The sequence below is a fragment of the Sander lucioperca genome, chromosome 7 (genome assembly GCF_008315115.2).
Source record: "Sander lucioperca isolate FBNREF2018 chromosome 7, SLUC_FBN_1.2, whole genome shotgun sequence".
Taxonomy (NCBI): Eukaryota; Metazoa; Chordata; class Actinopteri; order Perciformes; family Percidae; genus Sander; species Sander lucioperca.
Window position 1 is genome coordinate 4,974,523 of NC_050179.1, and position 27,785 is coordinate 5,002,307.

Genomic DNA, 27,785 nt, shown 5'->3' on the forward strand with positions numbered 1-27,785 from the left:
ATATGATATATACACATTCTCTTGCTTTTAGGAGAACAAATGTAACAAATTAATTAAACAGTGAATGTTTCTAAGCCAGCTGCTGCTGTTGGACATCATTGAGTCTCTAGCTACACACATATCAGACAAACAGTGTGCCGGGCTCTTTTCTCTCACAGAAGCCATACATCTCTGCTCCACCTGCTTATAGTCATTCTCTCGTCCCCAACGTGCAGTTCTTTTCTTCTTCTTTTTTTGAGGACTCATTAATGAGTCACACTAGACTAAAAAATGAGTCTAGCGTGCACAGTTGTGTGCATGTACAGTATGTATAAATCTATGGTAGCACACAGACATTATTACTCATTAAGGCTGTCTGTACTTTTTGAAGGCTGACTGAATTGTGTGCATAGTGCTTAGCATCAAAACTGAAAAGCTGAAGGTTGGTGCTGTATGCTTGGTCAAGATAGATCTCCTATGTAGTTATTCTTTGATCACATATTATATATTTAGACAGAAGTTCTTGTTCACCGCTTTGTGTAAACAAATCATTAAACACTGATGCCCTTGAGGAGACTTTGCTGGTCTGGTCCACTCAACTCTAGAGGATTCACAGGCTCACCCTCAAACCTCTAAAGAAGTAAAAAAAACAATATATAGTAGTGCTGTCATTAATGTCATAGTTAACTCGCAATTAATCGTACATTTTTCTCTATTCTAAATGTCCCTTGATTTCTTTTTGTCCCATTATTTTTTCTCATTTTAATGTTCTTATCAACATGATACGATACTTTTAAAACGGTGCCTGAACCGAAAGATTTATATATTTTTTATATATATACACTACTTACTACTTACTCCACTTTACTCCAGCTGCTAGCTAATGGTAGGTTAACTTTACCTGCTGCTAAGTGTAGTGTTGACTAGCGTCCCGTGCGGCGATGTTTCAGTTGCCTCTAACGTCCGTTTTTGGAGCATCAGAGAGAAGCGTAGGCATTTAAGTGGCACCTAAATAAGGCACCAAAATCCGCGTTGCTATTCGGTCCGGTAGATAACGGTCGTTAAGGCACCGGTGCCGTATCAGCACCGGGTCTCGGACCCCCCCACCCAAAATAAAAACTCTTCGGATCTACACGATTCATGTGGATGACATTTTCCCATTCAAAACGGCAATTTTCGCCGAAAAGCGACTAGTTTGCAGGTATGTACTACTCTTTGGCCGGCTCGCAAGCCCAAACAAGTGTGTGCAGCATGCCTGTTGTTTTGTTTCCGGTCTAGCTAGATCCGGTGTGGTGTTGTAGTTTTTCTAACGTTACTAGTTTTTGCAACAGCATGTAAAATAAACTACAAAGTTTGCTAGGCCAAAAAGAACGTTAATCTCGCGATAAAAAAATTGACGGCGTTAATGCAAACCCATTTTAACGCCGTCAATTTTTTTTATCGCGTTAACGCCGTTAATAACGCGTTTAACTGACAGCACTAATACATATAAAATAGTGTTTTGCTGCTTGTGTGTACTTTTCGAAGAAGAATCTGAATAAAACGGTATATTTTCTTAGATGAAGTTTGAAGAATGTTTTATCAAAGGAAGCAGGCACATTAATAAAAATGGGTTCGGTGTGTTTTTTGGAGGCGTTTATATGGTATGGGCCTCCATCTAATAAAATGACAAAAAGACTGAATAATAGAGGTGTGCCTTGCACATAGGGCTGTTGACCCTATCTGGGCAGACAGCTCAATCCTGACACCAAAATTGCTTTTCGTCGCTGGATTGCCAGTGACACATCTAACCTACTGCCCCTTTTGACCCACTGCAGCGAATGGTGAATCACCAAAATGCTGAACTGGGCAGGCAAAGAAAAAAAAACATCACAGCACCTCAGACAAATGCTACAAACTGAATTCACAATGTCCAGAAATGCATACAGCACAGTATACCGTAGATAAATCTGATCATTTGTAATACGTTCACATACAGCCTGAGTCTGTCAGTTTTTTTCCCCCACGTTTATACTGAGCAGATAGGAAGACATGAATGATTTTAATAAGGCTCTTAACATGAGGAGAGGGATAAAATGTAAGCACTGAACGTGTCAGTTTTATTAGATGGAACCAGAGGAAGCCTCGCTGGGTGGGGTGGGCGAGTAAAAGACACATAGAATAAAGGAATTAAACTGACGCGTGCTGCATGGAAATGGAAGTGAAACCTATTTACTTAAGTTGTTGAAAACTAGGGTGATGAAGCCTGACAGAGGCTGTTCTGGCACCAGGGAATTCAGCATAGGTGATGTGTAAAAGAGCAGTGGTCTGAGTTGCACTCTGCAAATGAATAATCCAGCAGCCTCACAGAATCCCGGCGCTCTTAAACAGGCCACCGTCAAAGGAAGGAGCCTGAGGGGACAGCTGGAGCCTGAAGTATTCTTTTTTTTATTGACCTCATCGCACACAGAGGCAGCAGAAGACCGAGATATAGAGGTGTGAGTGAGTCAGTGTGTGTTTGGTGAGTGCATGTGCGCACAGGTGTTTCTTCATTGCTCTGTGATGTTTAAGTGAGAGTGTGAGGGGATCTCTAAGATTTAGTTTTTTTCATGCAGCATTGTTGCATCTTCTTGCTGTACGTCTGAAGGTGCTGACAGCTTCCAACTTTCCTTAGCTGAGCCCTTGAAGTGAAGGGCACATACTGCACATTTCCCTTTTAGTAGTCCATCACTGCAGCTGAACACCCACGGCGCCTCTCTCAGTGCTCCTGCCTCCCTGCTTGCAGCCATTGATAGATTGACTGATCTGAGTCTGTGAAAAATCAATAGGACAGCACATTGAGTGCTCTTCACATTGGTTTTTCATGGACTGTAGTTACTGTACTAATAAGTAGCAGGCTTTTCATTCCTTAAGAGAGTGTGCCCTTTCATGACTTGTTGATAACAGGTGGAAACATAAATGAGTGGAGGAGGAGAAAGAAGAGAGAGACATTGTGTTTTTGCATGAGTCAAGTGCAGGTTGTGTGTGCTATTCACTTCATATCAGAATTGCTTTAAAAAATGTATGGCATAGCAATCAAGGCGACATGCCGCCTCCAGGCATAAACTAAAGGCCAACAGCGCTCAGGTTGTGCTTAACCAGCACGACACCTTAGAATACTAAACATTGTAACATACTCAATATTTCACAAAATTTTCGGTCGCAATGAGGTTGTTTTTCTATTTTTAATTCACTCTCCTGCTATTTCTATTTCTTTCACCTCATTTGCATAACGCTATGCTTCATTGCCTAAGCACTTTGTCAGATGCACTCACCATGGTGGCACGTTGCTTCTTTAGATCCAAAGAACACTGATGCTGTTCTGTTCAAAATGTCTGTTTACTCTACCCGTCTCCCGACGGCTTGGAAATTAACCCAGTTTGATCTCAATCCTTTGCTTTCTGCTGAAGTTGTTTTCATACATCATCAAGTCTTCTCCTGCTTTTCCTCATGGCAAGAGGAAGAGGCCCCTTGTGGTCCCAGTTTTAGCAAACACTCTGTTTACCAATGCATCTAAATCTGTGTTAGTCTATTCCTCATCCTCTCTCTTCTTTTATTCTCCTCTCTGCTCTCCTTTTTGCTCGCTCCCTTTATTTCTTGCTCAATGAATAGAAAAAGCAGCATTACATGGAGAGATGCCTAGCTTCCCTCACCCCGTAATCTCAGAGCAGGTTAACCGCATGGTTACTAATATCATGGTTACTAATATCACCATTCAAAGGAGAAACCAGCCCCACTGCTGTGCTGGAACACTGCAAAAAGCAATGGATTCAACTCTCCCTTGACTCCATGAATATGCATTGCTCCGGTGAAGCATGGTTAGTTGGGTGTTTACTAATTTGGTTACCACATTTCTTCAACCAAGAGAGGGTTTGAGACTGAAGAATCAGCCCAGTGGGATACATCTTAAATTAAAAAGGCAAGAAGTAATCTGAAAAATGTAAAAGGTCTCTCTCACACACACTCTCCCTCACATGCAAGGTATTTTTTTTTTTTATCTGTCCCAGTCTCCCTTTCTCAAGGCCAGAGCTCTGAATCTTTGGTGTGTGTGTGTGTGTGTGTGTGTGTGTGTGTGTGTGTGTGTGTGTGTGTGTGTGTGTGTGTGTGTTTGCACGCACATATGTGAATGACTTATACCAGCGTGTTTGTGAGTTGGTATCAGTGCCACTCTGAGGAAGGTTTGGCTGAGTGATGATAGCTTTACTTTGTGTGTGTGTGTGTGTGTGTGTGTGTGTGTGTGTGTGTGTGTGTGTGTGTGGTTTTTGATAAGCCTGTTCTCCCTGCTCTGTCCCTTATCTTTTCTCTGAAAAATCACACCACAGAGATAAATTATATCAGGAATGCTACTTTGTCCACATTTTTTCTGTCCACGGCAAATGCGTGAGATTCATATACTCAGCCTATTTAATTTTCTGGCCTAATCTGACTCTAAACCCATTGCATCAAGGCATAAGAGATACAGTGTAGATCCACCATGTTTTATTCAGGCATAGAATCACAGAGGATGATACCATCATTGATTAGAATTACAAGGCAGTAGTCATTTACTGTGACAGAACTGTTTGAATTTAGATTTATGTTAATTTTAGGCAAAAGGTCATGCATCAGTAGGGGCTCCCTTAGTGTCTAGTGTGACGCATGCCTTTTGTAGCCATTCCCGACTTTGTTTTCCACCTTCTTCACTCATCTATTCTCTTTTTTCTCTCCTGCCTCACTTATATTTCCCTTCTATCTTTCATATTCCATGTGTTCTACTCTCCCGGAATAGGAATAGGTCTAGATGGACACAACATGATTCAGACTAAGGTCTTTGTGCTTTCCCCACAACTGCTTTAATAACTCTTGTTTATATTTATTCAAGAACATTAATTCAATGGCCCAAATCGGGTTTCACACCTTTCATGCTCCCTCTGTCTTGTTACTTTACAACTACCGGAGGGATGGCCTTCATAGGCATTTTGTTAAAGAGTTGCTATTCAGCCACATAATTAGCAAAAACAGTTTTGTGGCTCAGCTTTTCCCAAGACAACAAATCCCCTGAGCTGGGTAATGCAGACGAGGCGGGCAACATGCAGGATCGGCGCTGAGATGCAAACAAATAATTAGCCTTCGTTTGAAAACACTCAATTAGCCTCTATCTTAGAGTAAAATAATGACTTTCTCCCACTAAGAGGAACCCCAGAGTTTCAGCTGTAATTAGTCCAAAATATGGCAGCCCAGTGACTCAGTGGAGACTATAATAACACAACAGTTTTATTAACTTCACAGCAAATACCGCACCATACAGAGGAAGCACCCATTGCTATAGGGATTTTGCACTGTATGTGTAGTGTGAATAAGCAAGATAAATGAAAGTAAAGGGAACATATAAAAGGAAACGCGAAAGAGGAGAAAAGGCTCGGTGGGCTGTGTGGCAATCAATGTGCTCTGCTGTGCCTCTGACATTTCTATCTCAGATGTACAACAGAAGTTGCCTCTGAGTGCCTCTCTACTGTACAGAGGAGCAAAAGAGCATTGTGTGCATTGCTGTGTGTGTCTCACACATTTACAGTATGTGCCCACTATCATCTTCCATGAAGGTTAGTGGAATCATATATCACAGGCAGTGAATAAAGGTGCTCACTGTTTGGACTCCCACATCTGTAGGGGGAGTGTGCACACTTGTAAGTTCAAAGTTGTTCAAATTACAAGCTTGAAATTCTTGACATTTACATCTGATGAACCCCATTTAGACAGTTCTCAGTTCATAAGTTATTTTATTTTAAAAACAGTCAAAGAATTCAAGTTCCTCTCACGCCTGTATCGGGGATTCCAAGAAAGAGCAGACGGAGAGGAATATTTTTCCATGCTAAATACTAAATTCCATAATAACACAGATTAGGTGGACCAGATGAGAATGGGTGAAATTCGCAACAGGGGAGTTGGGGTTAATAAAGCAGCGCCCCTTAGCTGTGATATAATCACAACATACCACGGGCTGTTGAGCTATTGCTTAACAAAACTTTAAAATCAAACTTTATTCTCAATTCGTTATACAATTTTGAGTGAATTACTATCATTGCTGTGTCTCTAACTAACCACTGATGCTAGTGTTTTATCCCTGAAAGATGGGGCTGATTGACGGCAGTTCCAATAAGGTGGATTTGCTTCTGTGCACTTTTCTCAAGCTTAGGGGAATACATTTAATGTGAAAGTCTGTCACAGTCAATATCAGTGTAGTGGACCTTTAAGCTCCAATGCTGAATACTGAATATTTGTATTCAGTACCCATGCTGAATGCACACACACACACACACACACACACACACACACACACACACACACACACACACACACACACACACACTATATCAGTGCATTAGTCTGCTGGAATCCACACACATACTCTCATTCTCTGCTGCCTCTACACCACCACATTTCTGAACATTGGAATTCTTTTAAGTCTCTCTGCAGAATTCCAGTGCGGTGATAAGAAAAATTATATTTTACTATGTACCTTTTCCATCGCCTATCACTTGAGACAACCACAGCGTGTCTGGCACGGAACAAATTCTCAGCCACATTTCTCAACAAGTGCGGTTCGTAATTTTATCTTCACTAGTCTGATGAGAATGAAAAGAAAACTTTCCCTCATTTCAAATCAGTATGTGACATTGGAGAGTTGCCTAAACATATGTATGCACACACACTGCAATGTGAAATAACATCAGGTTACAGCCCAGTGAAAGCTTGCTACATTTTTGTTTTCGGCACCACTGATCTGAAGCCAATCCCCCGTGGCCAATATTGACTTAACAACTGTGGCGGGGGGTGGCTAGAGACCAAGGCAGCCACCATAGAAGAGCCCAGGACAGGACACAGCAGAATATGGGATGTAGAAGACACACCGTGACATTACTTTCAGTCACCTTGAAGTCTAACAACCACTCTGACTGATAACCTCGTCAGCAGATGGCTTGAATTCCCCGGTTGAGTGTAGCAAAATGTACTGTGACCTCTACTTTGGAAGATGCTGTTGTAAACTGTGTCTTTTAACTTTAAGTGCCCAACAGTGAGTGGTAGGTAGAAAAAATAGGCTAGGTAAAGGATTATTAGTGGAAAAAAAATCAAAAGTGAAACACGAAGTGGGCTGAAGAAATGTTGATGCCTCTTTGATGCTTCACACAGCTCTCGGACTGATGAAAAGCTTTTGATAAGCGATCTTACCGTCAGTTGCAGTCTCCGCCAACACGTAGACTCCCACATCTGTGGGGAGAGTGCGCACTCGCAAGTAGTTCAAAAGTAAGTTCAAAGTTGTTCAAATTACAACCTTGAAATTCTTGGCATTTACATCAGATTAACCCATTTTAGACAGTTCTCAGTTGATAAATTATTTTATTTTAAAAAACAGTCAGAGAAGTTCCTCTCACGGCCGTACAGGGGATTCCAACTAAGAGCAGACAGAGAGGAATATATTTCCATGCTAAATACTAAATACTATAATAACACAGATTAGGGGGACCAAATTCTTTCCTGCAGACTTTGCAAAAGGCTTTGTTTGGATCTCGTAAGACGGCAATGATCCATGACTATTTTACCAACGCACTCCTCCCGGTACCTGGAGTAACGTCTTTGCTTTTTGGCTGGATGTTCACCAGGTCATGGGACACCGGCTCCATGTCAGCAATGGATGGTTTCATTTCCCTCTGTAAATGTTTTAATTCAACAACATCATAGCTTTGTGTCGCCGCTATGCATAGTTATGCGGCACTATGGGTAATGGACACAGCTAAAACAGTCTACAACAGGCATAGTTCATGTAGGCTATGGACATACCAATGTCAGTCTGTGGGCAACACCAACAAAATGTTTCACAACAATCAGTATTTAAAGTCTTATTAAGCTATGACTAATCAATGCTCAGGTCTAATTTTTGGGACAAATGGGATAGGATTTGGGACAACTGCTCGTAATTGGGGACTGCCCCGGAATAAAATAAGGAACACAGATCCAAGAGGGTGCAGTCTTGGAGTCCATGCTTGCAGACTCAGAGAGGGCTGTCCCATTGTGGAAACTATAGTTGCATTAGGGGCTTTTGTAGTCTTTTAGTGCCTTGCATTCATAAGGCTGCATTTCAGTGGACAGTTTCTGAGTGAATTCACCGAAAATTAATTAGTACTTTACTGGTGATCAGCTAGGAAATTATGTATTTAATAATATAATATTATTATAGAACCGTAAGCAATATTACAGTCATTTAGTTTTAATGCAGGTAATACAATTTTAAAGGTACTCTAAGCGATGTCACGCGTTTTTTAGGCTACATTTTTTGTCACATACAGCAAACCTCTCCTCACTATCTGCTAGCTGCCTGTCCCCTGAACACACTGTAAAAAAATGCGGTCTCTGTAGACAGCCCAGGCTCCACAAACAACAACAAAAACAAACTGTGCCAACCTGCACCACGAAACATAACAAACAGTCTTCCAGCGTTCCAGCCAATAACCGACAAGAAGGATTTGGGGGGTGGGGGTTAGTGCGCCGAAATACGGAAGGCAGGGAGAGGGGACGGGATGAGGAGGAGGGAGGGGCGAGCTAGCCTCGTTTTGTTTGAAAATACTTTGAACGTCAACAAGAAGTGCCGTCAACCAATATCGTTTAGAGCACCTTTAATGGGTTAAAGAAAAGGGTAACAAATGTATGTACTTCTTATGTGTCATCAGGGCTTTGAATTTGTGAAAAATTGTTATCTAACTAAGAAACATCAACTTAAGTGAAATACTTCAGCATTCAGTTTGCAAAGCCATTCATAAATGACCGTCTTACTCTTGTCGTTGATTCATGACATGTTGTTAACAGACTCAAATGGAATCTGCAGATTTTTTTTTTTTTTTTTTAAAGCTTTTCAGCTGTGATCTAGAATGAAAAATCTGTTTTCTCTGCTTGGGGTGGAGATGTGTTATCATTCAGAGTTTTATTTTATTCATTTATTTTAATTTGTTTAAAATCTACAGAAGATCTGCGTCCGCAGATTCCGAGTGGCCCTGGTTATATTTCTACAGCCCTAACTTACTTTTCCTTTTTATACTTTATCTACTTACATACATACGGAAGTGTATTACATTCACATTCAATTTTTTTTTAGACACCTTATGTCGTAATTACGAGATCCTGATCTCGTAATTTTGAGAAAAGATCTCGTAATTACGAGATCAGGATCTCGTAATTTTTAGAAAAGATGTCGTTGAGAGGAATGCATTTTCACAATAACAGAAAACAGCTCTTATGTGTGAAGCTTTCAGGCTAGCTGATGCCATGGAAGCAAATAGGCCTATGTCATGTTTTGTTGGTGTCTTAAAGATGATACATGGTTTTTAATCCACAATGAGCTTGTGCTCAAACTTTAATGTACGAACCAACATCATCACCAAAACCTAGCTTGTAGCTACTCTTCTTCGTCTCCCTTAATACCAACATACACCATGGTCATATACCTAGACACCCTCCGCTGGTCACACTAGGTATTACAGTTGATTCATTACAACACACGTCTCACCTGTTAAGTTGAATCCGTTTTTATTTTGGTTTGGGTTTGAGACATTGGGAGATGCTAATGTCATTAAGTACTATAGATGGGATTGTTATCAGTTTGTCGACTTTTCACAGGCACCTCAGGACTTTGCGGTTGTTCCAGCGGAAAGCCCATTCTGATCTGTTGGACAGTGTAGTGTTTCTGTAGGATCAGTTGAACAGATATGTCCATTAACTAATACTATATATAAAGTTACATAAGAAGTATCCCGCTAACTTAACCCAGCTGAATTTAATGTTATCTCTCGGTGGTACAGTTGATCACTGAGCCGTGGCCTACTGACAACTAGCTAGATATGCCGCCTTCCAGGTGTTTAAAATTATCTCATAATTACGAGATCTTTTCTCAAAATGACGAGATCAGGATCTCGAATTACGAGATAAGGTGTCTACATTTTTCTTTCAGTGGTGAATATAATACGCTTCCGTACATACACGCCTCTGAAAATAAGAATGCAATGGTTTCCGTAAGCAGGTTTGGATTTGGCCAGAACAAAAACCTTTGGGAAAGTCTTATAAACACAACTTCACTCTGCTCTCTCATAGAGTTGACGTTCATTTTCATAAATATAACGTGTAGATATTTAGAGATCACAGCAAGATCTGTACTGTATAATATAAGTACATACTAAACCCTAATTAATTAATACATTTAGATTTACAGTTATTTGGACTTTTATTTTACAAGGATTATATACTGCTCGCAATGCAGAACTATCTGACTTCATCCAAATAAAGGTCACTTCCCTTTAGAGCTGAAACAATTAGTTGATTTATTCATATCCTTGTATACTGAATATCTTTTGGACTGTTGGGCAGACAATATAAGCAATGTAAAGACGACACCTTGGGCATTGTTCAATATTTTCTGACATTTAGACTAGACTAACCAATTAATTGACAAGACAAAACAATCTGTAGGTTAATTGATAATGATTATAATTGTTCGTTGCAGCCCTACTTTCCCACACACACACACACACACACACACACACACACACACACACACACACACACACCATATGATTTGATCGGGTTACGACTGTAGATGGGCATGACTCAGGCGCACTCATGGGCAGCTACACCAACTTTTCTATCTCAATTTCCCAAGACCCATAGACTCTTGGTCTAAATGAGGACATCAGCACTCTAGGAAATAGGTTTGTCCCAAAGAAAAGCCACCCCGGTGCAGCACAAATTAGCTTTCTGCCCTGCCGCAATCAATGTGAAACTGGGTCTCATTAATTCCTCGGGTCACATCCCTCATCACACCTCAATCTTGCATCGTTCAGAAGCTATTTCCTTTTACATGGCTTTGAAGTTATTTTCGAGACGGAGTGTCTGTAAGGTCAGCATCAATCGAGGATCTTTCACATCAGTGTGTCCAAGGATAGTATCCATGAATTCACCTTCTTAGCACCAGCTGTAAGCTATATTACTTACCTTTACTTTATTACTTAACTATACTACTGTATTGCCTATTTGGTATATTTATCTGCAAGATAGCTGGTAGCTTAGTAATAATGCTGGGCTTGAACACATGGCTTCCTTTTTTTCCTGCTCTTGCCACATTTTTAATCATTTTAAGGATTGTCCTTCTGCAGAGCTGTCTCCTAACAAAATCAGCCTTATTTTTCTTTCCTATACATAATTGTGTGCAAGCTGACCTCTTAGGGAAAACAGATGATTTTTGTACAATGCTAAGTCATTTAAGATGGATGGTCACTCAGTGTATGTGGAAATTATCACAGCAAGTGATTTAAAATCAAGTCTTAATTACAAATATTTGACAAATGAAGTCAAATTGGCCGGCACTAGGCTGGCAGCTTTCTATCAGTGCTGCCATACTAGGCCTCTGAGCTCCAGCCTCCAGTCTGGTCGGCTCGCAGACAGCCAGCCTGCAGAATCAGCCTGCACCCCCAGGAGAGCCTTCCATCCTGCTGCGTCTGCTCTTCTCCCTCCTCACACACATCCATCCTGCCTGGTCGGCCTGTCAAACCCTGCGTCTCCCTGCCCGCCTTGCCTCCCTCCATCATCCACCCCTCCTCCTCCTCCTCTCCCCTCTCTCTTCCTTTGCTCCACTGGGCTTGTGAAGGTGAGCCAGTCCCCAGTGGCACTACTGTACAGATTGCAATGCTTCCTCTTTGAATGGAGGCTTCTCACTTGTGAATACCGGTGTAAAGAGTGCCTGGGCTGCTTCTCGTCTTCCTCCACCTTTTGTTTGGTTATTTTTGTCTTTTTACCACACACTTATCTCTGGATGTCTGTATTATTTAGTCTCAGGTCAGCTGTCCTTGACCATGACTCGGGGAGGCGCAGGCTGCTGTGTCACTTAAAAGCAAGGGTGACCAAAAAAAGCACTTTGGGCCAGTTTTGGTGACAACTGTCACCCAATCGCTTGTCCTTAAAAGCTCTTTTATGAGCAGGCTGTGTGATGGAACAATGACAGCGACACGAGGAATGCTTCTGTCTAGCTCTGAAGTGACACTATGTCTAATGGATGCGGCTAATCATTTTTGATAGATAGTGTCCATCTGCAGTTGTGTAATGGATGTCTTTCTGTTGGTGCACTTGTGTGTGTGTGTGTGTGTGTGTGTGTGCGTGTGCGTGCGCGCGTGTGCGCGTGCATCATTTTCTCCAATCTGCAAAGAGCTTAAGTCTCTTCACCCCACTTCCAGCTTACCTCCTCTGGTTATGTTGCTCTGTGGAATATGCGGCTTATTTTATTTTATCAAAGCTGAAACATTATTCTCTGCTTTATTCAAATCCTAAACTGAATAAATATCTAACACAGCACTGGCTAGGGAAAAATGTAACACCTTATTTAAATAATAAAAAAAAACAACTCTCATGTGGCAAGAATAAAATAATGGTTTCTAATGGTTTCTACTAGCCAGTGCAGTAATAGATGTTTTTTTCTCGCATTTAGCTTTGAATATGGACAGAACATGCTAGACTTCAATGTCCAAATGGATGTATCCCTATTCAGCTCTTTCTGAAGTGAACACTGTCTGCACATTTGTTGTGTGCTTATGAATGCCTTGGTGACAGTGTTATCCAGACCATCCCTTGTTGCAGGTGAACTCATTGCCTTTCCCTTTATGTTTGCGCAGGTTTTTGGAGATTATTATCACTTCAGGCATCATGCCGTGGAGAAGAGGGCTTTGTCTGGCCACAGGGGGATGCACATCAGACTGCAAAAAGAACCACAGGTAAGGCAGTTGTTAGCTCTCACACAGCTTGTTGCAGCACTATTATGTTGGCAACAAAAGGCCAAAAGACAGATTGGATTACACACAGAGAGTGTGTATATCACAAGAGAAAAGGATGCCAGCATCAATGACAGCTGATCAAACTCTGTATTCTATTCAGTCCTCGCTGGTCCTTCCATCTGTCCCCCTGACCCAATCCGAGGCACCACATAGCTCTAAATTTGCTAAATAAACCCACCATAACAATACAACAGCTGGGAGTGTCTCTGTGTTTGGCCTTGCTTTTTCTCCTGTCTTGTAAAATCATTATTTGCACCTAAATGTTAACTAGAGAGGAAAATTGGCATTCATCAGGCTATCCAAAAACAAGAACATTTTCCATCCCTAAATACTATCTTCATTTGGACATCGGGTTCTGAATTTGCATACAGCACAACCACCAATTTATACCTGGCATACTAGCAAGTATTTTTTATAACTACTTGCACATGTGCGACCTGCAAATATAATGACATTTTTATTTTTTTATTTCATGTTGAAAAAGGAGGAGAGAGCAAATCTGCCAGAAATGGCCAGTTAGTGTGAGAGGGGGATGATCCGTGAGTGATTAGTCAACTACGTGGGTAACGTTATCTACACTCGTGGGTCTCACTTTCGTGGCTTCACACTCATCGTCCGCACATGCTGTTGCACAGCGCTGTTGTTACCATGTTTCCGTGAAAATCTTGATGTTGCCATCCATAATACATTTACGAGTGGTGATCCGCAGCCGAAGATCATCCATTTGTTTGCTAAAGACATCGAGACGTACATTGGCGAAGAAAATGCTGCGTAGTAATAGCCGATAAGGAGTTAGCCTTAGCCGACCATTAGGCCTCCTCTCTTTCCCTCACTTTGTTTACGTCTCAACCTGGCTTGCGTGCACTTCCGGTCGGCGGAGCTGTGTTGATAGACCTCGGCAGTGCTGTAGTGCTCCGAAATTTGCCACACACTGCTGTACTGCTCCCTCGCTTAGGTAGAAATGTGACAGCAGAGAGCGGAGACCGCTTCTATGAAGAAAAAAAAATACACATAGGATGCTAAATATATAACTATTTACCTCGTAAAAGCAAATAGTGCTTGTGTGAGTGTGTTGTGAGCCCTTCTCTCTCTGGCTCCCTCATTACTCTGTATTTCCCACACTGTGTGTTAGGTACTTCCATGGAAGTTTAAAGCAGCCATATTATGCTCATTTTCAGGTTCATAATTGTATTTTAAGGTTGTACCAGAATAGGTTTACATGGTTTAATTTTCAAAAAACACCATATTTTTGTTGTATTGCAGTGCTCTCTCTCACTGCTGCAGCTCCTCTTTTCAGCTGGTCTCTGTTTTAGCTACAGAGTGAGACCTCTTTTCTTCTTCTTCTTCTGTACTATCTTTGATTGCACTGCACATGCCCAGTAGCTCAGATGTAGATCATGTCAGCTAGCTAGCTCCATAGACAGTAAAAGAAAGGCTGTTTCTACAACTTTGGTCAGTTACAAGGCAGGATTAGCTGGGAGACTTCTAAATGAGGGCGCACATGTAAGTAGTTCTTTTGTAGATTATGGTGAACTTGTGTGTGTTGTAGCAGTGCTTTGCTATTGAGAACGAGGTAGCATGCTAGCGTTAGCCATAGCGTTAGCATGCTAATGCTACGAGCTAATGGTTGTGGTTAGCCTGCTCGTTTCGGCTTGTGACGTCACAAGCCGTGCCGATTTTGAACAGCTCACCCAGAGACTGAAGGCAGGACACATTCAGAAACCGTATCTCACTCTAAACAGCATGGGTGGATTTTTTTCAAAGTTTGTATGTGTGTGGAAGCACCAGAGACACAACATAACACCCCAAATCCCAGAAAAAGTGATGTTTTCATAATATGGGCACTTTAAACACCTCAGATATGATTATTTCAGTGTAAACAAAAAAAGAGACAGAGAGGAGAGAGGGAGAGCCTGTATGAGGCAATAATACACTGACAATAATAATACTTTGTTTACATTTCTGAATGTGCATTTGTTAAGCACCATTCAATTAAAATGTGACTGTGAACTAAAATAAAACAGCACATTGTAGTTTCTGTATTTATCAGTAAAACAGTTAACATGGGGGAAATGTGAAAAATTGCATTGCAGGTCGATTTAAGTTGTGCGCCTCTACATTTTCTGCCTTTGCCCCTAAAATGTTTTAGGTAGGGGCTACAATGCTCAGGACTAGTAAAAGAAAGTTAGTCTGGAGCCCTGCTCTGCAAAATCTCAGCTTCTGTATACCAGATGTAGTTGAGTCAGCATTTAAATGCCAACATAGTGGAAGGAAGTATTTATTTGTATTAAGAGATTAGCAGTTTCATATTGCCAGACCCATATCCATACTATGTTTGCACTGTTCCTATGCAGAGATTGTCTTGCAGTATCCACTGTCATTCTATTGTAGGTTTAAAAAAAAAAACTGTATTGATTTTATTTCTTAAATCAAAGATAATTAAACTCTTGTCAAATATGGGAAATGCTATTTTAGACAGAACATTTTTGACAGTGGAAGCCAGAAGAGAGAGTGGAGTAGGACAAAAAGAACATATTCTGTCCTGTTGTAAATCAGTCTCTAACCCATGAAACAAATGTGTTTCATTACCATGAATCATATTGAAACAGAAGGAATTCTTCCTCCGGCAAATGAATCACCTTTTTTAGGGGCTTAACATACTCAAAAACTCACCAAATCAAGCCTGGTGACATCAAGCCTGGTGAAAATTTACGTATTTTAAGGGTTCGGGAATAGGCGCACAAAAATGGCTCGCTAGCGCCCCCTACAAAGTTAAAAGAATTGAGCCCCTTCAGTGTGTTTAACATAGACTCACGAAACTTGGTACACATATGAAGTATGTCAAGACGTACAAGAAACTTCATTGGAGCCATACCCTAAACCCAACAGGAAGTCCACATTTTGAATTCAAAGTTCGAAATTAGTGCGATTTTGGCCATTTCCACATGTCGTACTTTAACGAACTCCTCCTAGAGATTACATCCGATCAACTTCAAATTTGGTCTGTGCCATCTTAAGACCGTAGAGATGAAAAACTTTTCGTCGTAGGACCTGGCGGTGGCGGGGCGGCCATTTTGTGCGTTTCGCCATCGAAACAGGAAGTGGGTGTAACTTGAGTGTACATTGTCGTTGGCTCGAAACTTTTCAGGATTCATAGGAGTCCAGCCCTGACGACATCTACAGGCCAATATTGGCTCAAAATCTTAGCGCCCCCTAGTGGCAACAGGAAGTACACCTAAAAGTCAAGGTGCTATACTTTAACGAACTCTTCCTAGAGATTTCATCCGATGGACTTCAAATTTGGTCTGTACCATCTCAACACCTTAAAGATGAAAAGTTATTAAAAGAAAAACTTTTCGTAAAATGGTGTGGTCGTGGCGGCCATTTTGAGTGTTTAGCAATGAACGAGAAAGTGGCTGTAACTACAGTGTACATGGTCATATCTGCTTGAAATTTCCCAATCAACAAGAGTCCAGGCCTGAGGACATATACAGGCCAATATTGACTTTTGGTCATAGCGCCCCCCGATGGCAACAGGAAATCAGCCTTATATGACAAACATCATCCGATTTACATGAAACTTAGAATGTGTGGTCTACTTGTGATACTGAGCCGGCCCCTATACTGTAACCACGCCCATGGCTTTTGAACCGTTTAAGGTAGAGTCTTGTGTGAGGTGTCATTGAACTCAGCAGAGAGTTACTTTTTGATCAGTGATGTTTTGACCCGCTCCCTATGCATTAGCCACGCCCCTTTTCATAACTAATTACCCGTTTGATGTAGAGTCTTGTGTGAGGTATCATTGAACTCAGCAGAGAGTTTGTTTGTCATTGGTTATGGTTTGGCCCGGCCCCTATGTTTAAGCCACGCCCCCTTTCATAACTGGGGACCCATTTAAGGTAGAGTCTTGTGTGCGGTATCGTTGAACTCAGCATAGAGTTCCCTTTTCATTGGTGATGATTTGCCCCGCCCCATATGCTTAAGCCACGCCCCCTTTAATAACTAATGATCCGTTTCTTGTACACTATTGTGTGAACTATCATTGAACTCAACAGAGAGTTCCGTTTTCATTGGTCATGGTTTGGCCCGCCTTCTATGCTTAAGCCACGCCCCCTTTCACAGCTAATGAACTGTATGACATAGAGTCTTGTGTGAGGTATCATTGAACTCAACAGAGAGTTCCTTATTAATTTGTGATGGTTTGGCCCGCCCCCTTATGCTTAAGCCACGCCCCCTTTCATAACTGGTGACCCGTTTAAGGTAGAGTCTTATGTGAGGTATCAATGAACTCAGCAGAGACTTCCTTTATTATTGGTAAAGGTTTGCCCTGACCCCTATGCTTTGGCCACGCCCCCTGTCACAGCTAATGAACTGTGTGACGTAGAGTCTTGTGTGAGGTATCATTGAACTCAGCAGGGAGTTCCCTTTTCATTGGTGACGATTTGCAGTGTCTGAGTGCACGCAAATGCACGGTCGCAAGGAGCGGCGTCCGCCAGTAACCCCAACACACGCAGAGGCGCGAGGGCCCGTCCAATGCTGCTTGCAGCTTTAATTTTGGTTAACATTCTTTACACTGATTAAATTCACATTAAACACATTACACTTCATTACAACTGATTTTTTTTTCATTACAACTGTTTTTTTTTGTGCACTGTCCCTGTTCAAATAAATAAATTACAAAAAAAATTACAAATAATAAAAATAATCATTTTTTTATGAACTTTATACTTCTTCAGTTTGTGCGTGTAGTACAATAACTTGACAAACATAAAGGTTAATGTATGAAGAATGTCATAACCTTTTGCAAGCTGTGTTCATTGGCTTGGCTGCTTTTATTTACACTTGAACTGTTGAGGTGTATGTGTGAACACAAGTGCGGCAGAAACCCTCTATTTTTTTATTGCTGCTTCCACCTTGCTCGGCAACACGCTGCTGTCATGTTTACATTGGAAGCACTTGAGGAAGAAGTGAAAATTGCTTCTATTTAAAAGCATCTTGAGAGGTACCCGACTGGTGCTAAAAAGGGGCAGTTACGAAGTGAGAACAGACTGGGGCCATCTGTAGGAAGGTAGGCTGCCAAGTAGAGCTCAAGGACTACTCTAGTTTTTCCCAAGTCAAGCTGGCTGAGGAAGGGGCTGATGTGGTCTGACAAGCGCTGAAGCCCCAAGGCATCATTAGTGAGATATGGTGACATTCAGTGAGTCCAGTGGTGTCAGGGGTCAGGCTAAGTGGACGTTAAGAAGGCTCTGAGAGCATATGGGTACACAGGTGTCTGTCTGGGAGCTGGGAGAGTACTGCAGCGCTCAAATGGTCAGAAGATTTGCTTTGAGAGCTCCAAAATCAGTAACAAATTACAGTAGATTTAGTATAGACAGTGACAGAAGCAAAGATTTTGTTATTGTTAACGAGGATTTAATGATGTACTATACTGGATTTTCCAGTTGTATGCAATGGTGAAGGATAAAATGCAGAATGGACTGCTGGCAAAACCGCAGGACTGATAAGAAACAGTCAATGGAAAGTTGATGTCTTCTTTAATAAGTGGCTCGCAAGGAGCAAAATTAATCTGGTAGATGGAAAGTGAGTTCTTCTGTGAGTGTGTGCTAGATTGCCTTAATAATGTCTATGCCATTTAGCAATACCAAATGAGAGAGTAGGCATCTTGAATTTAAACCTGGAGCCCTAACAACAGAGCCAGGGAGATAAAGACATTTTGTTTAATGGTTGGATTTAGATTAGTCAATGCTTAGCTCTGAGCTTGTTACAGTGTTTCCTCTCTGTAATCCGGCTGCCGTCTCTCACATTGCCTCCTTTGTCTCTTTTCCTCTGCTCCGTGGTGCTAACATGCCACTTATCACCATCTCCTTTGAATAATCACACAGTAGCAAGATGACATTGGCAGCTGCATAAGCTTTTACCATTATGCTTGCGAGGGTTGTTTGTCATCTCCTCTCCACGCCCCACACCTTCTCTATGAGGGAAATAATTGATTAGTTTTGGGCTGGCTGCTGTTGGTTTTGTACAAACCGCAGTGCAACGCAGCTTACTGCATGCTGTGTTTCAGAGCACTTTACTGTGCTGAGGCCTTACTGTTAAAGGATAAGGCTATTCTATATTCTTGTTATTGTCAACAAATCCCATGAAAAGACCAAAACCAACAATGCGTTAGTTCGTCTCACAATACCCAGCTAGTCTGTGGGACTCCGCTCCAAGCCCACTGGTTCCTACTAAAGATGTAAATGTTTCAATATGAGTCACAGGAGGAACAGAAGGAAATAATGCATTTGTTGGGGACTATTTTCAGCAGCGGATTTGCTGCAATAGTGAGTGTTTAAGGCAATGGCCCTCTTCACAGGTTGCACATGTCCAAGGGTTGTGAGCAGTTTAACTGAAATCTGCAAGAGCGATATGTCTCTCTCACATTGTTTTATTTGCATTATTTAAGATGCCCGAAAAAATAACATTATTCGGTAAATCAATTTCTTGTAATTCACAAGAAAAAATGTGATTGACATACAGTGCCCATGTTCATCAAAAAGTGTGGTTCACTGATGTCTGTGACAGTTTTAAATAAAACAAAAGTCTTTGGAAAACAATGGAGATGTATGGCACATAAGCAAATCAGGCTTTGGATACCGTGTCTGTTGCATCAACTCGTTGTTGGTTTCGGTCTTTTCATGGGATTTATTGATAATTACAAAAAAAAAATTATATCACCAGGCTTATCCTTTAACATATCATCTTTCTCCATAAACTGTGTAAGCACAGATTTGTAGATCAAAGCACAGGCTGCCTCTTTGTCAGTCTCTCTGCATTACAAACAATAACAGCATGACTTCTCCTTAGTCATCAGACAGTAAAGCCCTCAGGACACTTTGCGAGAGATGGAGCAAATAGTTTATTGCTCAAGCGGATCACAGACCTAGAGCACGTTGAGACCTACTTCTTGTCTCTCATCTCTTTGTGTGGTTGTGTTTGGCTGTTCTTTGTCCTTGTTCCAGATCTCGGGGTGGTGCTTATACTGTGTCTCTGTATTCTAAATTAGCTCTCTATCACCGGCTTGGTCTTCAGGGAGATATCGATTCAACCTTGTTTTTCTCAGTCATTGTTTTTCAGAGTCACATATACACGAAATAATCCACAATTTTCCATAATTAAAAAGATCGGATTACATTACATCCAATGCACTGAATGTCAGTTTTTGTAAGGTGATGTTGTATAAGTAAGCTGTGACTTGAATATGCTAACGTTTAATCATTTGAATTAATGTGCTACATAAAAGAAACACTATATATCCTACAGTAGATGGCTGCTGTATCCAGATCATCTGATTTGTCAATTGTTTGTAATTTAACTCTGATAGTAATTTGGTGTGCAGTGGGCAGCAGTGCAAAGAGGTCAGTCGTGTACCGTCCTAAATGTAATGAAATGGGATAAGTGTTAATTATTCTAGGGTCACTTGAATAAGGTTAATGGCTTCATTCTCTGAGGCAAGGTTTTCAACTAGGTTAGGAGCTACACCACCCTCAGTAGCTGCACTGAACATGTTCTCATTCAGACCACGTGCTTTATACTGTAAGAGCATGAAATCAAGCAAGTAGCGAAGCCTCACTACTCAAAACAACTCTGACAGCAACAAGCGAAAAGGAAAAAACGATTTAAAATAATTTAAATGCTTGAATAACAAGTTGGACTGTCAGAATCTGCAGAGCATTGTACAGGAAATGCATAAGTTTAGACACGCTTTACTTGAGTGCTTTTGACACAAACGTGGAATCAGTTATAGCTTTGTCACCTTCAGCATAAATCAGCAAAGCATGCATTTATCACTGACAATAACAATGCACAGCAGCATTTGCTTGCATTGCACAGCATTGCATGTCTCCTAGTTTTTCTCCATCTATGCAAATTCCTTCTAATACAGCAGTAGCAGTTCAAGTTAGCTTTAAATTATTATTTGAATGTGCTGCTCCTTAATTTACAACTTATAGCTGCCTGCCTTTTATTTAATCACAACAAAGTGTAAAGTTTGTTAAAGCAATGCCACAGGTCTTTTACACTAGATGGTTCTTTGGAGCACACACTTCTGTACCTAACTTATTTATGTAAAAGCTCAGCTTGGATATGAAATGCTCAGTTATCAATGCACATAGTGAAATGTGCAACTTATACATCTGCAAAACTATCAAACTATCAAATTCTATGGGTATCTCATATCATTCTTACTACTGTCAATCATGCTCACAAAGCAACATACCTGTCAAAATATATAGAGACATGAAAGAAGAACACAAACATGCTGAGTGGACCAGTAATTTCAACTGGCATGTGGACAGACATTAAATGATTTGCTATTGTATGGCTTTTGGTAAGAATGTTTAGAACAATTTTTTCAGAAACTGAACTATAAAATGACTTATATGAATAATCTGTCTATCTATCTGTCTATCTATCTGTCTGTCTGTCTGTCTGTTTGTCTGTCTGTTATTTACTTTTTGTGGAATTATCCTTTACTGTCAACCAACCCTACCAATCCTGTGCATATCCCAGCAGCCTCTAGGACTTCAGAGGCTCTTCTCTGGCACACTGTACAGCGACCACTTTTCCTCATCATCTCAGGAATGAAATAAATTAGATTTGCTTCACATCTCTGCCTCTGTTTCTAGTTATTACTTTTGGAACACAGCTGGGACCGTGTTTTTCCATGTCTACAATCTGTGGGAGATTGCAACAATTTATCTGTGTGTGTGTGTGTGTGTGTGTGTGTGTGTGTGTGTGTGTGTGTGTGTGTGTGTGTGTGTGTGTGTGTGTGTGTGTGCGTGCGTGCGTGCGTGCGCGTGTGCACCCCAGGTCCTGTGGGCGGAGCAGCAAGTGGTGAAAAAAAGGAAGAAGAGGGATATCTATGAAGACCCAACAGACCCTGATTTCCCTAAGCAGTGGTACCTGGTGTGTGATGGTTTCCTATATTTATAGCCTAAACCTAATTAGTCTGGCATTATGGCATACATGACGTTGAAACATTCATCTGTTTTATTCGTAAAATGGCATACATAGTGTAATTTTCAGTAGCATTTTAGAGCAGCATCAGCAATATGCTACCAAACAAATAAATTAGTAGGTGCACAGTCAGTAGAATATGTAATGAATTTTCATGTTTTTGTATTCCATTCGGAATGCCTTCATATTATTTTGAAGCCTAGGAGAAGGTCGTCTGCATTCAGATTTAATAGCAAAGTACTGTCCATATTTCAGTTTCTACTCTGCAATTATTTCTAATTAAACCTTGAAAGACTCCTTATTCAGCCCTCTCCAAACAGCAGTCAATAGTTTCAGCTCTATACCTGATTTAAGATGTATTCATTAGTGCAGTGGCAGAAGTTATTAATTCCCTCATGGTCAGTCTGATCAGTTGAATTGCTGTCTTTTAGACTAACCTTGTAGCCATTTATTTACATCAGCTTCACCTCCAACACAGGGTTTCCACAGTAAAAATGTATAATACAATGCATCCAGTATGCTGGGTTGAAATGGAAAATGAAATGTCAGGACAGATCAACTACTAAACTGCATCCCCTGTGAAACATTTAAAGCAAACAGTCCTGGCTCTGTGTCTGTTTCATTAGTCACAGCTTTTTCTCAGAGATGCTACAATTTGCCCTAATCTCCCCTTTTTCCTTTTCATATGCACAAAACCTCTGTCACTGCAACGGATTAATGACAGCATTGACTATCCCAGACATAAATCACCAGTGAATAGAAGTTGTGAAACCACCTCTGCCATTCAGCATTAGTCCTCTAATCTTTAGAGGACTTTTTCCCCCCTATATAAAGTATTCTAGGCCGCTCTGAGTTTAAAACCAAGCAAAAAAGGTTTTGCTTAAGGCATATGCCACCGGTGCTGAAGTTTTGTCTTCAACATTTACTGTAGAGGGCTTTTATATTGGTTTATTCTAGTACATAGGCCCCATTAGTTTGTAGAAAACATTTACTTAAAATACGTTTTGAACGGTGTCAGTGCAAGTTCAAAGTCTACATCCAGGAATTTAACTGTACTTACCTAAGCGTCCAGGCATCCTCGCAGAAGTGCACGTGCAGGAGTCGTGCCCTGTGGAGAAACATGAGCAGGAAACCGAAAAAGGGGGCAGAGAAGGTTGTCTGTGATATCTTTTCCATTCCTTCCCATGTTTATCTTTAACCATCTCTTTCATCTCTAGCGCTCACTTCTCTTTATACTTCTCACTGTACCAATGTTATTCATCCAAATCACACTTTAGCACACCATATCCCCCTATTCGTCTCCCTCCCCCTCCTCTCAAATCTCACAGACTGCTATCTCTTCTGCGAGAGAGGCAAATGCCCTCACCAAGATTTCTGACTTGCAACAGGTCTTTTTTTTATGAAAGCTTAACTACAGTAGGATGCTCACACCGAGCAGCTCAGCCCGAGGAGGCAGACATGTCGCGGGGATGCATTGAAAATTGGATTTTAAGTGTCCATGAACCACCTCTGATCTTCTTTTAATGTCTCAGTGCTTATTTTTGTATTGAGCATTTCTGTTTTTGACACAACGTTCTGCGGCGAGCAGAGGTCTTTGCAGTTGATTTAAGCTGTTCTCACAAATACACACACATTTTCTGTTGGTCCGTCTGGAAAAGTGTCAGTCACAGCAGATTGATAGCTGAACAAAACCCTTGTGTCTCTTTCAGTCCACCCCAACACATCAAGACCTGAATACCAAAGTAGCCTGGGCTCAAGGCTACACAGGAAGAGGTGTAGTGGTGACTATCCTGGACGATGGCATTGAGAAAGACCACCCAGATCTCGTCAGCAATTACGTAAGTCAAACATACCAAGTATGACGCAGCCTCCCCATTTGTAAACAACGTTCAGAGAACATTTTCAGAGAAAAATAAAACAATGTTAAATGAGAGTTTGAAGTTCAAATTATATGATTGATGTCCTAACTGTTTTCCCATCTGTCTTAGGACCCTGAGGCCAGCTATGACGTTAACGATGGAGATGCTGACCCCCAACCAAGATACACTCAGCGGAATGAGAACAGGTAATTTGGCAAAAGCCACAATCTGGCAACACCACAACTAGGATTAGATCCGGGCTTTTAGTCCTTATGGAAATTTGGCGAGAATGCGCAGACTTGATCAATTTCAGTTGTGAAAGAGAGCAAGTGCATTCCTAAACCGAGAAATAATTCTTTTTTTTTTTTTTTACAAAACAACCTTTGTTGTTTTTGACTCGGCACTAGTCTCCTCTAAATGTTAGTGGACAGGGAATGACAGAGTGAGAAAGCACCAAGTCTATACAGCTTTTGGTTAATTTTTGTTGGTAATTTACATTTAGAAACCAATTATATAAAGTTTAAAATCACTGGTGCAGTCATTCTGCAAAGTCTTGAAAGATTGTTCCCTTTCTTTTTTATTTATTTTTTTTTTTTTTGTCTTGCTTCAATACACAAGCCGAGCTGCTGTAGCTGCATTTTAAGGTCCCGCTCGTACAGCTCCGCAGCCACTTATTTGCTGTTAATACAAGACTTGTTCAGTTGCCTTCAGTGATTCATGCTCTCCCCTTCCAGCCTTTGGTGATCGCATTAAAACATGTTTGCCCCAATTTAGTGATGAAACACTAAAGCTCCAGCAAAGGCCAATCCTAAACCTTCATCTCCTCCCTTCTCCCCGTTTCTCCGAACACCATGGTCTTCTGCCTTAGTCCAATCCCCCTGGAGCTGATGAGAAGCTACATCCAGCTTCTGAAAGCACAGCAGGATTTGTCTCAAATCTCTCTCTCTCTCTCTCTCTCTCTCTCTCTCTCTCTCTCTCTCTCTCTCTCTTTCTCTCTCTCTTTTCTGGGACGACTGCCACCAAGTCCTTTTGTAATAGTTTGTTGTTGTTTTTTGTTCTTTAGTTGGGGTTTCAAAGCACAGCGCAGTTGGTCAGAGGGAGAAGCGAAATCAGCTTTAACGAGTTTTCATGAGATTATAGAAACTCTTGTATGAGAATCTGCGCAGATGTTCTGATTTGAACTTTCACATTGTTAACTCTTTAATCTATCTCTCTCTCTTTCTTTCTGTCGTCATTCTAAAAGTATTTATTAATCTTAAAAGAGGCTACAGTAGCATCAGCAGTTTTTTGAGCATAGGCCTTGTTTCTTGTCCTTGCCGACAGCTGGAGCAGCCATGCAGAGCGACCCCAGCCCTTTCTGTCGGTGTCAAGTAGATCCCACTCTGTCCAGCTGATGAAACAAAGCACTACTGGAGGGAATTACTCCCTGCCTGCACCACCATGCCATTACTTCAGAAAGACTCACACATACACACACATAAAACACAGATTTGCACTCACACACACTCTACTACTCATGTCAATGGAATTGCTAAATTAATTATCTCGGACTGGATCAATTTATGGGCATAAAATGAAAAGCAAGGGTGTGTCTACAAGCGTGGAGCTGCAGTGTTTGGATTGAATTGTGGGCAAATTATATCCAATGAGTTATGTAAATCACCATAGAGTAATACATGCCGACAGAGAGTAACGCCCACAACCCCCTCACAATGAGATTATATGAATATATTCATAGGACAACAAAAAGCAAAGGAAAGTCAGAGGCAGGCATTTTTCATAGCCATGAAGGCCAGTTCATTTGTACTGATGACACACAAGGCTGATTTTTGAATTTTCATCTCTGGGTTTATCCTTTTAGATGCTCTGTAGTCTTGCATTGGCAGCTCTGGTAGATATTATTGAAAGGAGTGCAGGCTAAGTTGAAGGCTGGTTGAAGTCTAGCCAAGCAGGTAATCCGTTTGTGCTTCATCATGTCAATGTTTTCAGTTTTTTTCTCTACTTTCCTCCACTTTTCCTCCATTATGTCATGTGATGTGGGCGTAGAGGGTGAGGTTAGAGCAGAGAATCACAAGAATGATTTCACCTGCTGTCCGCAGCCTGTCAATAAATGAGAGATGAGTTTTTAGCCTGCGGCGGAAGATGTGTAGACATTCGGCTGTCCTGATGTCAATGGGGAGCTCATTCCACCATTTAGAGCCAGGACAGCAAACAGTCGGGATTTCATTAAGGGATTAGTTGTCCCTCGCTGTGAGGGGGCAGCAAGCAGGTTGGCTGATGCAGATCGGAGTGGGCGAGCTGGGGTGTAGGGTTTAACCATGTCCTGGATGTAAGCTGGGCCTGATCCGTTCGTGGCCCTGTATGCAAGTACTAGTGTCTTGAACCAGATGCGGGCAGCAACTGGTAACCAGTGAAGGGAGCGGAGGAGCGGTGTAGTGTGAGAGGTAGAGGATGGATACCCGAACCGAGCCCGTCGGGACCCAACGGTATCCAGATGCGCTCATCTGTTAACATTTCTGAATGCCTTCCTACAGTTGCTTAATAAAATCGGGCTTTCCACACAAACAAACGTATCTGTCATTAGTATGACAGAAAAAACGAGATTTTAACTGTGTCGGGCTCTGACATAAATATCTTACTGCCTGTCGGGCTCGGGCCAGGTTTGGTTACTGCTCTGTCGAACGCGGGCCGGGCTCGGACAGAAAAATGCGGCCAGATCCGCACTTCAGTGAGAGGACTTGGGTAGGTTGAAGACAAGTCGACCTGCTGCGTTCTGAATGAGCTGCAGGGTCCGGATGGTACATGCAGGCAGGCCAATCAGGAGGGAGTTGCAGTAGTCTAGATGTGAGATGACTAGAGCCTGAACCAGAACCTGAGCCGCCTTCTGCGTTAGAAGGGGACGTATCCTTCTGATGTTATGCAGCATGTATCTACACGATCGGGTGGTTGCAGCAATGTTGGCAGTAAAGGAGAGTTGGTCGTCAAGTGTCACACCCAGGTTCCTAGCAGTCTTGGTGGGGACTACCACAGAGTTGTCAATTGTTACAGTCAGGTCTTGGGTAGGAGAGCCCTTCCCTGGAAGGAAAAGGAGCTCGGCCCCAAGGTTGAGTTTCAGATGGTGTGTGGACATCCAAGAAGAAAAGTCAGTCAGGCAGGCCGAGATAATGTCTTCATCCTGTATCCAATTCTTTTGTGTGGATTTAAATAAATACAATTCAATCACTGATCTAAACGATGAAATACTAAACATTTTTGAACTTGCGGATTTGTATAAATCAATCAAATTAATAAAACCGTAAATGTTTTGTTTAAGTAATACTCAATTATATTCATTCTTTCCTGAGACCTCTGGGGTCCTGGCTGCGTAAAACTAATCATCAAAAGATGATAAAGATCATGACCTTGCTGTGCTATGTTTATAACTGCTACCATATTTACATCAGATCATATTCATTCCACATCAGAACGGCACACTACTGTGCAGGTTTTCAGTTGACTTATTTTAATTTGGGTGCGATCTTTGGTGTGGTGATTAAATTTTTTCTTTCAGGTTGTTATACTGTCTCTGTTCCTCTAACTTCCCTGTGGAGAGCTATTAGCTTCTGTAAAGAACTTTTCACTCAAGATTGTGCAGTGACAGCCTTTATTGGGGAATGATTGGCATGCTATGCATCCTTGTGTGCCCTTCAGTCCAAACCAACCCATCAGCACCGAATCGAATGCTAAAGTGACTTAAACTCAAGGCTGGGAAGATGAAGGAAGAGGTGTGGTGGCTAATCTGGTTGGTGGCATTGAGAAAGACCAAGAGATGTGTTTGCATGCTTCTCTCGCCTTATCAAATTGCTTTGTCCTTGGTGGCACATGGCTATTTGTTTCTCTGACTATGAAGGTTCTGCTTCTTCAGCAGAAATACACTGGATGGGAAAAATGCTAAATGTACCTGCACCAGTCGCTGCAGAAGAGACACATTTTTTTCATGATTTCATTCCATTCAATTATTGATTTCTTATGACATTAGTCAAGATTGGACAGGCATCCCCTGCAGTCATTAAGAGGTAAAGAGGGTGGTGATTTTTAGAAGGGTACTTTT

The 27,785-nt window shown here is 41.5% G+C and overlaps 1 protein-coding gene across 1 annotated transcript in view; it reads left to right on the top strand.

Moving 5' to 3' along the window:
* Positions 1-27,785, top strand: part of furinb (furin (paired basic amino acid cleaving enzyme) b) — a 79,488-nt gene that overhangs the window by 23,881 nt on the left and 27,822 nt on the right. Inside the window, exons 3-6 of the mRNA XM_031282552.2 lie at positions 12,681-12,779; positions 21,690-21,785; positions 23,546-23,674; positions 23,825-23,901. Of these exons, the coding sequence (XP_031138412.1) occupies positions 12,681-12,779; positions 21,690-21,785; positions 23,546-23,674; positions 23,825-23,901 (401 nt within the window). The remainder of the gene's footprint in view (positions 1-12,680; positions 12,780-21,689; positions 21,786-23,545; positions 23,675-23,824; positions 23,902-27,785) is intronic.